At 36.7% G+C, this 12355-nt stretch overlaps 1 protein-coding gene across 1 annotated transcript in view; it reads right to left on the bottom strand.

The window, feature by feature from the left end:
* Positions 1 to 442: 442 nt before the first annotated feature.
* LOC109861431 (midasin-like) overlaps positions 443 to 12355 on the bottom strand; it is a 24364-nt gene continuing 12451 nt past the window's right edge. Inside the window, exons 6-10 of the mRNA XM_020441071.1 lie at positions 10400 to 11541; positions 5842 to 10268; positions 3304 to 5739; positions 2773 to 3013; positions 443 to 665 (exon numbers count right to left, since the gene is read on the bottom strand). Coding sequence (XP_020296660.1) covers positions 483 to 665; positions 2773 to 3013; positions 3304 to 5739; positions 5842 to 10268; positions 10400 to 11541 — 8429 coding nt within the window. The 3' untranslated portion in view covers positions 443 to 482. The remainder of the gene's footprint in view (positions 666 to 2772; positions 3014 to 3303; positions 5740 to 5841; positions 10269 to 10399; positions 11542 to 12355) is intronic.

The raw sequence follows: 12355 nt of genomic DNA, 5'->3' as shown, positions 1-12355 counted from the left end.
AAGTTTTTTATATTGCATAGTCACGTATTCATATTACGAATGGTGACTTAAAATGGTATGAAAAAACATAATTCACCGCTATCCGTTAGTTAATAATAATTATTTTTTATCAAAACTGAAAGTTGAAATTTACGTGTTCACAGAGAATCACCCATATAAGTTTTTTACTATAATCTTTTTGATGTATTGATGAATAATTCAAAGTAAAATGAATTTTCTAATCTATATATAATATGTATTATGTAATATATAAATATATAGGTTTTTAATAAATATATGTGAAGTTTAAGAACGCGCATACACATATATTTTATATTAAACAACATTCGCAATCTTTAAAATTTGAAATTTTTATAAGTGTTGTGTAGTAGTTTTTTCAAGGTAATATGCTCTTTATATAAAAAATTCCATAAAACAAGAAAAAATACTTAAAAACCTCTTTTAAACATTATATTTTTATTAATAAAATTATATGTATTCATCTAAATATCAATTTTTCCTACTAATTCAAACCATTGACGTAAGGCATCACTCAGAACTTCTGGTAATGTGTTCATATCTCTAACGTGTATGTAAAAAGGAAATGGAAAAAAGTCCATGTAGGATTTAAATTCTACTACTTGGTCTCCATCAAATACAGGCCAAACAATATCCAGTATTGAGTCCTAAAAAGATAAAAAATTCGTTAATACCTAATTTTTTATTGGTAATTAAATTTTTTTATCATTAATCGAATTATCGACTTTGTAATATCATATATGTACGCGCGCGCGCACACACACACACACAGAGCGTGGCAAAAGTTCCGGAACGGTGCAATATCTTGAAAACTAATGACTTTAGAACAAAACGTGAAATACAAAGTTTTTAAGAAGTTAAATGTTCTATTATGTGGTTATACTGGCTTGATCTTGAAATGATTTTGAATGATCTTTACGAAGGTCAATTTTAAAATTTAAAATAAGACCCTTCATGTTTTATGATACATCCGTAAAGCTAACGCCGAGACGTTTTCAAAACATTAGTTATAAATCTTTATTCATAAAATATTACGTAAGTTTTGGGCCTTCATATTTGTTGCGCGCAGCATTGTTATTACTCATGATGTACTGCGTGAAGGTGTGTATGTGACAGACAGAGATCAGGACCTACGGTTCGTCATTTCCGCAATATTTAATGACTTCAAATCCAAACAAACTGTTGAAGGAAAACAATTTAAACATCTGATAACATTAAACGACCAACTAAGACCGTGTTTAGTGATAATGTACACGAAAATAATTTATATAGGCCCGTATAGATATAGCAGAAAAGGTTTGGAATCATTAAATACCACAGAAGTGACGAATTGTAAAGTCCTGATCTTTGCCTGTGTCACACACACACATACATGCACACACACACACGCGCGCGCGCACTTATCTTCGTGCAGTACATTATGGATAATGACAACGCTGCGCACGGCATACCTACAGGGCTATGTTCAGATTTCTCACCCGGGTATACTTTATCTTTATCAATCACTAGATATGAAACAAAGATAAAATGACACTCGGATGCACTCGGGTGGGGAATCGGAATACAGCTCAGGGTGGGACAAAAGTCTGGATACACCATCATAACTTTTGAACGAATCTAGATAGAAAGGTGAAATTTGGAGAAGTTGTATAGGATCATGAAAACTATTTTTTGTGCAGGATGACATCCACCCTCCACCTCCTTGAGGCACGAAAGCGGGGGTGACTTAAAAATCTTAAATGGCATGAAAAAGGTCACCTGAGAACTCATTTTAAAGGTGTTTTAAAAACGAAAAAAATGTTTTTTGAGAAAGTTTGCTAAGACTCTCCAATCGAAAGTTATGATCATAAAACAAAAATTTGCATTTCCTTGTTTATTGCGTTACCGTTCTTTGCGTTACCCAGGGTCTACGGTGAGGACGGTTATCAGACACCCGTGTGTGTGTGTGTGTGTGTGTGTGTGTGTGTATACATTTTGTGATTCCAAATCCTCTCCGTTTCACGCACGCGTGTGTTTCGTGTCATTTAAGATTTTTAAGTCACTCCCGCCCTTGTGCCTTAAGGAGGTGGGGGGTGGATGTCATCCTGCACAAAAAATAACTTTCATGATCCTATACAACTTCTCCAAATTTCAACTTTCTATCTAGATTCGTTCAAAAGTTATGAGGGTGTATCCAGACTTTTGTCCCACCTTGTATTCCGTGCGCAGCCAACTATGCGCCCACACAACCATGAAGATCCGTAACTTATGTAATATTTCATGAATAAAGGTTTATAACTAGTGTTTTGAAAATGTCTTGGCGTCAGCTTTACAAATGTATCATAAAAAATAGAGGGTTCCATTTAAAATTTCAAAGTTGATCTTTATAAAGGTTATTCAGAGTCATTTCAAAATCAAGCCAGTATAACTACAGAAGAATGCACTATATCGCGCGGCTCCAATATTTCTCGGAAAAAATTTCTCTTCTGGCTGCTCCTACTACCGCGCGCCGTTCGCTTTCAGTCTTCGCCAGCGGCCCGAGATCGAAGGATAACCGCGCGCGGTAGTAGGAGCAGCCGAAGGAGAAATTTTTAAGAAATACTTCTTCTGGAACCGCACAATATGGTGCACTCCTTTGTACATAATAGAACATTTAACTTCTTAAAAACTTTGTATTTCACGTTTTCTTCTAAAGTCATTAGTTTTAGAGATATTTTCCATTCCGGAACTTTTGCCACGCACTGTATATAGCCTAATAATAACGTAAAAATTTACCTTTTTATTTGGATTGTCAATTATTACAAACACAAGGAAAATGTCTAATAATCTGGCTCTCCTTACAGCACGTTTGACTGTGTTTATTGCATCAGCATATACATTTCTACCATCCGACAATACTACCAGCAACTTAGCATGATCAAGCGAAGCACGCTGATTTTCGAACATATCTATTGTAAAATCGAGCAACTGAGCTACTCTCGTCAATTCCTGATTAAATCTCATTTCTTGTATTATTCTGTGAAAAATGATAAATAACATAAGATGTCTATTCAGTTTTGCGTTATTAATTATTAACAGAATCTTTCTTATGTTAAATCAAATTTAATAAACCTGTAATGATTCTGGTTTAGATACAAATATATCATACTGATATAAATATCAACTAAGAATAACATGTATATATATTTTTTACATATATATATATTATAAATGTAAATTATTATCCTCTTATTGTTAAATTACATATGTACTTAATCTAAAAATTTGTGTGTGTATGTGTGTGGTGTATTATAAAGATATAGATACCTAGATCCACTTTGTTCAGTGAAAGTTTCTCCCAAAGGATGCAATACCTTCACATTCTCTCCGAAACTTACAATGCCAAGCTTTCCTACTTCTAAATACGTCATAGCTTTACTGATTAACGACAAAGATTCGAAGGTCATTTCTTTGCACTGATTATTCATCATGCTGCGAGAATCGTCCAACGCGAGGATAATTTGATAATCGCGCTTTGAAGCTTTTGTGCGTCGGAGCCATATCTTGTCCTTGCGAAATTCGCTAGCTATATAAGGAATGATTTTCCGCATATTAATGCGTTTACCCGTCTTATAATCTCCTTTAAGTCTCGAGAACTGTGTAGGTTCTAGCACTAGTCTTAATTTCTCCGATAAATCTCTAGCAGCAGAATCCGTGATTGAACATAGATAATTCCATGCAGCTGCAGCTTCTTTAGTGGACGGCATTTGCGTCCATTCACTTAACATTTTTTCCACTTCAAAACGTTTGTTTTCCACATGACTAGACTCAACATCTTCCAAGCTCCATTCCATCGTGTGGAATGTAGTCTCGGGTGCTCTTTGCACTAACATAGTTTCACGCTCTTCCAATTCCATTTCGATCTCTTCAGTCTCCTCCGGTTGACTGTCATTTGCTACATTTACATTGCTACATTTACCATTAATTTCTTTACGTTTGTTGTCAGCAGTCTCGGATTCCTCAAAAACTTCAAGTTCCTTTTTGGCTACTTCATCATGCGTTATATTCTCCTCATCGTCATGCATTTTTATATCCATGGCGTCATTCTTTGTTTCATCTTGATTCTCTTTTTCTTTTTCAATATTTGAAGCTTGTTCCCTGGCTTGATCTTCTGTCGCAACGTCGAGTGTGTAATCATCGAATTTTTCGGAATCTTTGATGTGTTGAGCTAAATCGATCGTATTAGAATTGCCCGAGTCGTCTTCCTCTTTCTTGTTTCTCTGTATTTCATCCTTTGTAAAGGTTGTTTTTAACTTCTTCAACGCAGGTTCTATCCAATCTAACAAACTACGATCCTCGTTTTTTTCACCTAAATTTTTTCTCTTCTCCATTAGTTCTGTGGTATTCTTTTGCGAAATTGGAGTGGCTTCCTGCTTAGAAGATCCGGAATGTCCGCTTTCTTGTTGCGCCGACTGTGATTGACCAGTGCCTTTATCGTTGTTATTCTGTTGAGTATTATCCGCCGATGCTTCTTGCTCATCTTTATCAGATTGTTCCGCTACCGTATCTCGTGAACCTCCTATTGTTTCCTCAACTTGTGACGCAGCATCTATTTCCTTACTTGCGTCATCGACACTTGGTGCTGCTTTCTCTGGTAGTTTTTCTTTTTCTAGTTCATCCTGCTGTTGTTCCTCATTTTTCGTTTCACTTTCTGCATTCTCTCTATTGTTCTCTTCAGTTTCTTTATTAGTTTCGGGCTCTTCCTGTGTTTTTTGTCCATTTGTATTTATATCTTCAACATTGTCGTTTTCTTCTTCGCTACAATCTTCTTCGAAATCGTTTTCTTTATTCTTTTCGAATTCTTTTTCAAATGTTTCATCCTTTTTCTCTGGCGGTGGCTTAGAGTTCTTCATCTCATCAATATCAAATGGATTCTCCTCTTCGTTACTATTGTCTTCCTTTCCGTCTTCGTCCAGATTCATATCTTCTGGCAAGTCTAATGGTTCGGGTTCTGGCAGAGGATCAAACTTACCATGATAGGGGTTAATCTGATCTTCGTCTACTTCTGATTCTTCCATCTCATTTATTTCTTTTTGATTTTCTTCTCTATTTTCACTCGTATCGTCATCGTCATGTTTTCTTTTGTCTCTATCATCTTTCGCACCTATTATCTTCTCATCGGTTTGTTTACTTGTGCCTTCCTCTTCGTTATCATTTTGCTCGCTATTCTCTTCGGATTCTGTATCATCATCCCAAATTTCTTTATCAAGCTGCTCAGCGCCTTCACCCGTCTCGCCCATTTCCTTATCCAAATCGTTTTCGTTTTCATCATTGTCCTGTTCTTTATCATCGTCGCCTTTTTCTGTATCTTGAGGTTTGCTGTCAAAATCTTCGGACATTTCAATTCCTTTCTCTTCTTCTTTACAAATCTTATCATCCTGTTTTTCCTGTTCCTGTTCCGCAGATTTTGTATCCTCAAGTTGATCTTCAGATTCTATTCTATCAGAAACGTTTTTCGTTCCTTCACCATCAGCCAAACCCATCCCGCCTTTTTCTATTTTCTCACCCGACTCATCGGTTTCACCTTCTTCGAGATCTAAATCTTTTGGATTACAGAATCCATTCGCAGCCAGGTCTAAGAAGACATTTAATTGTAGATACAACATTTTGCATGTAATACGGAACGCTGCTACTTGCTCGTTTAAATAAAACTGAACAAGAAAAATATATTGTTCTAGCAGTGGTAAGCATTGTAAAAGCAATCTGAAAAAATAATAACATGTAATAATAATAACATTTGTCAGTGCAATTGTATTATATAATAAGAAAAAAATTATTTTAAATATAAATAAAACGATTCCTTACCTGATACAATAGTTTGCTGATTGGAGATCAAATTCGTGTATCGATAGCAGTAGACTGAAAAATAAATCATATATCTTAGACAGTTTCAATTCGATTATGTCCTTCTCCAAAAATTCAATCAGTTTTTTGCTTAGTCTATTTTTTTCAATTTCTTCCTCCATATCGTTATCGTTTTCGTTATTTTCTTCATTTAACTTTTCTCTCACATTTGTCACTTCGTCGTTCACGTTAACATGGTCTTTATATTTCTTTTGTATAACAAGCAATATCATGTTTATTAATTGTTCGAGACTTAATTCATATTGCTTAACAGCATCATTATTTACTTTTAATTGTTTTTCGCCGTTTTTACTTCCTACAACTTTACGCAAGTTTTTGTATTTATTAAGGAAGCATTCCATCTTTGTATCCAAGAATATTATACTTTCCTGAATAGGATGCGCAACGTCTGAGTTTTCAAACAGTTGTTTCAATTCTTTGTTTCGTGTCCTTACAACTTCGATTGTCACGCGACATTGCTCGAGGAATTCAAAGTGCTTTGAACTCAAGAACGAAGTACGAACGGAATGTTCGGAATGATTTACTGATAATACTTTGAATGCCATAAATAAAATGTTAAAACGCTTTGCGGTGACTTTTATCAAATCCAGATTGTCCTTTAAGAGAGTGTTCGCGTTCTTCCATACTTCGTCATTTTGACAAGCGGCGATTATAGGAAGCGCGTTTATGTCCAACGTGAGAACAGTTCTATTTGTATCCGTCGACGATTCTACAGGGCAACATTGCAGAAATAGCAACAGTTGCTCGAATCCAGCTTCTAAAGTTATTAACAAAGTCTTTAAGATCTCCGTGCAATCTTGGCCGTCGCGCTGCTTCGACATGCTGAGATCTTCCTCACGTGTCTCGGTCAAATTCGAGATCTGTATACGGAGCGACGAGAAGCATTCAAATGATTGAATTATAGTCTTCTTCTGTCTATGAGCCATTAACATCATGTGTGCAGAAAATCCTCTGCAACGTTCCATATTCTGCAGTCCTAAATCAGTCTGACATGTGCTAAGCATTGCATTAAGGGCGTTCAACTTGATAAGAGACTTGTAGTAATACTTTTCACAACCCTGCCACTGCATCAACATATGATGATCTATGTTTCTTAGCTTAAAATACTGATTGATCACAGACAGATCTAAAGGAGATATTGTGAAGTCTATCACTTTATCCATATCATTCTTCAATATTAATACTCCAGTGCGATACGATACACCCAACTGAAGCAGTTCCTTGAAATAATTAGCAAGCGTCAGTTTCTTTTGCTGCAGTATACTTTTAGCTTGAGACTTCTGTTTGCCTTTCGGCAGACTCCTGTCGATATCCATGTTCCGAAGACGCGCACTTTGCTCCATAAAATCTCCAATAAGATTCTCAAGCTCTGACCGTATAAATGGATACGAACTCGTCAAGACTATTTCCTTACACAAATACTTAGCTTTTTCCAGTAGCATGTTTGTTCTTGTAATAAGCCCACTGGTAAAAAGGACTTCCATTTTTACAGTACCTGAAGATTTAGTTATGATAAAATCTTCAGGTATGATCACATACTTACGATGATCCTGATCATCCCAGATACCTTTGCTCATTTCTGTACTGTAAGATTCCGATTTAACGGCCAAACAAAAAGATACGTTCTGCTTCAAGGCCTTTTGAAACTCCTTCACAAACTTGTGCAGAGTACGATGCGTTTTTTCAACTGTTTCTTTTACCGCCCAATAGCTGATATCATTCCATCTCGCAATCTTCACAAAGTCCTTTAGCTTTTTCTCAATAGGAGCCTTTAAAGCGGCGATTCTTGTATTTACGTCGTCCACAAACTGCTTGTAATAATTATACATGTTCCACAATATGGCCAGGATCTCGTTCTTGTCGTCGCTGACGTCGAAGTAACATACATGACAATGGAATGTCAAGAGAAAATTCAATCGCGATTCAAACTCTACGAGGGATGATTCGTTCATGAAACGTTCTAGCGATTCCACCAACTTCTGTTTGGTGACAGGTTCGTCATTCTCCTTCTTGATGTCGTCTCTCGCAAATCTCGTGATATAACTCTCAATCAACGCGTACAAGAAGAACCACCATTTGGATGTGTCCGACTTGAGAGTTTCGTGCGCCGCGTCGAGACAGCCTTTCCAACAAGACAGTTCCAACTTTCTCCACGATATTATCTGCTCTGTCAACGCTAGAATGTAGTCGGATAGACTGACACCTTTGTGAGCATTCTCTTCCCACTGATGCATCTTGACGAGTAGCAATTCTAAACCGGTCAAAAATCTGGAGACTGGTGACGTAATCGAGAACGTATACATCCTTTCGATTATACATCGGATTGATCTCAAAGTGGGATGATCCGGCCATTGTTCCAATAACTGATTTATGCGATTCAAGATATTCTCACACAAAGGCAAGCACTGTTTCGCTTCCTCGACGTTACTGTCCTTGTAAAAATCGTATACTCTTTCTAATTTTCTGATGTTCTTCCATAAAGTTCGATCTGTTCCTCGATTTTCTTGCAGACCCAAAGTGACCAAGAAGCTGTAACTGTTATACAGCTTGATAGCGAGATCTTCGCTTAAACTCGGCAGTATATAATCGAGCATTCCGTGCACTATATAATATCTCTGTGTTAAAGGCTCGACATAATTTGTTGAGGGGATTGAAGTAATATCGATGCGTATCCATTTAGACACAGTAAAGGACGTAATGATTTTTGAGTGGATATTCTGAATTTCCCTGATATCGTCTTTAGTGATAAGACCGCTAAAGCTCGACTGCGTCTCGTCTGGCTCCGATGACGCGTTCTTCAATTTTCGGTCAAGAGAAGATTCCAAATCATCTTCTATATCATAAAAGTCTCTCTCGCGATATGTAGGAAACATCTCGCGAACTTCTAGAGTAAGTTCTTCTTCTTCTGTTAAAACATTACCATGGTTCTCGATTTTGTTCTTGTATAGATTGTTTTTTTCCGCAATTCGCTTTTCCTCCTCTTGTTGTTGTTGCTTCCAAATCAAAACTATTTGCTGAAGCAATTTGTTCAGGTCTCGCCATAGCAATTGTGTCAGACCTCGATTAAGAATCACATGATTATATAGTTCATAAAGACCAGACTTCAACATCCGAAATTGGTCCTGTATCTTGACAAAACTATCCACGGAACATGAGCTTTCATTGATCAGATTCCTAATGTTTCTCGCAACACACAAATCACTTAGATTCAAAAGACTCTCCTGTTGTTGATCGATTGTAGGAAATCGAATAAGGTTATGTATTAAAGAATCCAGATCGGTGACTCTTTTCTTACGTAGAGATATTAGTCGTTGTATCTCGTTGATCAGTATGCCAACACCATGGCTCACCTGAGCTAGAGCTGCCATTAACGGAAGAATCACGTCTGGATAAGCCGACAGATATTTCTCCTCGATTTGTTCGGCGAATCGTTGCACCGACAAACTCCAGCTTTCTGCTTCTCGAGAAGCGATTTCCGCAACTTTGAAGTCGGCTAATTCGTATTTTTCACTCGCAATCTTGCTCGCAATTGCGTATAGTTGGCTCAGGTGTTTCTTCACCAGTTCGTAAGATCCTACTTTGTGCCGGAAATCTGAGCTGTCACTACTGAGTGAGGTAAAATTGATGGACTGCGGTCTAAACGCATTCATACAGCTAAGATCGTTCCTCGTCTTTAGCAACTGCCTCTCGAAATCTCTCATAGCTTTAAATCTCGGATGAGCATGTCTGTTTTCTGAAGACCTTCCTAGAATACGATTCTGCAACGTTGTGACGTACATCGTTCTTCTGCAATCAACAATATCCTCCTCTACATACCTGAGTTTCAGTTCAACCTTATGCACGGGATCGATTATATCCAGATTTCCAAAAAATTGTAACTGAATATAACCAAGTAACATCCACGCTTTTCCCCGTCGAAGTGCAATTTCTTCCTTAATGAGATTTTCATTGTTGATAGCTTCTATCTCATCGCGCGATTTGCGCAATTCTTCTAATGGTTCAAAGTAATCTATTCGCAGCTTGTTTTCTATATCTGCTGCGAGATTTCCACCTTGCTTCTTTATAGCGGTCGCAATTAGCTCAGGTACGTTGTGCTCGGTGTGCAATTTGTCAATTGCTGCTAAATATACGTGCAAGTAAAATCTTAGGGTTGTCAGATCGCTATTGGACAAATCGTATCGTTTGTCTGTTAACAAGATACTGTTACGCCATAAAATCTCATTTAGCAGCTGTAGTTGATTTATCTGCGCTGTGTATGTTCCGAGTTCAACTACAGAGAAAATATTTTTCTCTTTTTTTTCGTTTGTTTTGCGTAACATGAATTTCAGTACAAGATTTAAGAGGACAGGTCCACCAAAATAGCTTTCCTATAAATAGAAAATCATAAACAATTTGTAAATAAGAATTTTTAATTAAAAAACTTTTATAGATAACTAAACCATCGAAAGAAAAATATTCACAAAAACTTCATAATTATTAGTTGAAACTATTAGTATACCTTCGATTCGGAGTACAAAGTTAGAGATTTTTCCAAATTCTTCTCTGTAATGCCGCGCCAGTGCAAAAGACGGCTGGCACCTTTGACGGCATAAGATTGTCGAGTAAATTGTTCGAGTCGGCAAAACAATTCTGGCAGTAGCAAAGTCTTTTGTCTTCGTTCGACTTCTTTTCGAGCCATCACGTTCAACAAACTTATCAAATTGATCGGTATACTCGGCACATCCGCGAACTTCGCGAGACACTCCGTCGAGATGGCGGCGGAACTAGTTCCTTGTAGACACATTTCTCCTTGCAACTTGTAAGCAAAAGACAAAAATATGTACTCGTAAATCGGCCACAACTGTATCTTCGCGTTTAAGTGCGCTGTTTCTGTCCCCGGAAGTGCGTAAACTTTGTCGAGCACGTTCTCAATTTCCACAGGTACTCGTAGACGAATGTGACTCTCATCGCAAAATCGTTCCACCTCGAGAATAGTCCGCAAGATAGTGTCGCCTATCGGTTCTCTAGAATAAATGTCGCACCACAGACGAATCGTTTGATATCTCATCATCAAGGAATCTTTTAGCTGCACGAATAAGATCTTTAGCTCCCGTTTCAAGCTGTTGCCACTTTCGTCCCTCACACTGAAATCTTTTGCAATTGTTCTTAATCGCAAATGCACGTTCATGCTCGTCTCCGAAGAGTGGGGCGACGGAAGAATCAGGTACTTCTTAATTTTCTTTGATATCTTCTTCATAGGATCGTATACCAACTCTAATTGATCGTTTATATTATCCACTATATCTAGCAAATGTTCGATCTCGTTAGCGATCTTCTCATTCGGAAACTTTCTGGCTATCGCAAATAGTTTGTGCAGAAATTTTAGCAACCACTTATAGTGTATCTTCAGTAATAAAGAAATTTGCTCCAAATTCTTGAAAAAGGCTTCGGACTTTTCCAATTTATTTATAAGCGTCATTTCGCCTAGTTTCTCGAATCTCGTGTACCACTTCAGCTCTTTTCTTGCTTCAACGTATTCCTTGGGATTCGTACTCACATTACTGTCTCGTAAAATCGCGGCAATGCAAGAATTTGCTCGCTTAAGAAACTGCGCGAAGCATGTTACTAGTGGTTGGTTCTTCAATTGCGATAATATTTTACCTGCAAATCGAAGTTCCTACTGATGTAATACACATATTGAAAATACATTCAGAAAAAAAGAAAAATATGCAAAAAAAATAATACAAGAAAAACAGTAAAACAAATTAACAATGAAATTAAGGCTTATGTAGTTTCAAACTAATTGAAGAATTTTAACCAGTAAGTAAAGGCCGAAACGCTGAATGTTTGTGCTGAATAAATATGGATTTAATTATTTTTAGTAATGTAAACAATTAATATACATGATTATTCGAGTTAAACATTCAATTCATAAAATCATATAAGATGTTTGATTTGCATTACGTGTACGATAAATACTCATTTCCTCTCTCTATCTAATTTAATTATTAATTATATTGTGCGAAAAAACATTTTGGCTAGAAGACGAACATGGAATCTTTCGCTTTCCGTGCGATCGCCTTCCTAATTCAGCCACCAAGACACTTGGTATATCTCTTGCAATACTTGAATATATGATATTCCGAGAGTAAGATCATCTTTCACCGGCGCGAATTTAATCAAATTAACAATAAAATTAAGGCTCATGTAGTTTCAAACTAACAAAGAATTTTAACAGATAAACAGACGTGATGCAAATCAAGAGCATCCTATATGAATTTACAAATTGAATTTTCAATTGGAATAGCCATGTGTATTAACCCACAAACTGCCAGTGTTTTCCGTTATCTAGATAAAATTATCTAGATGTTCATCTAGATGTGATAATTGTTTTATTTTATCTTTATCTAAATAATTAAAATATATGACATCTTTATCTGTATCTCAGATAAAAAAAGTAGTATCTTTTGTAAAT

This window comes from Pseudomyrmex gracilis, unplaced genomic scaffold, assembly GCF_002006095.1.
Source record: "Pseudomyrmex gracilis isolate BER0280 unplaced genomic scaffold, ASM200609v1 scaffold_758, whole genome shotgun sequence".
Classification (NCBI taxonomy): domain Eukaryota; kingdom Metazoa; phylum Arthropoda; class Insecta; order Hymenoptera; family Formicidae; genus Pseudomyrmex; species Pseudomyrmex gracilis.
The sequence above is the reverse complement of the archived record's forward strand: the minus strand, read 5'-3'. Positions and strand labels throughout refer to the sequence as shown.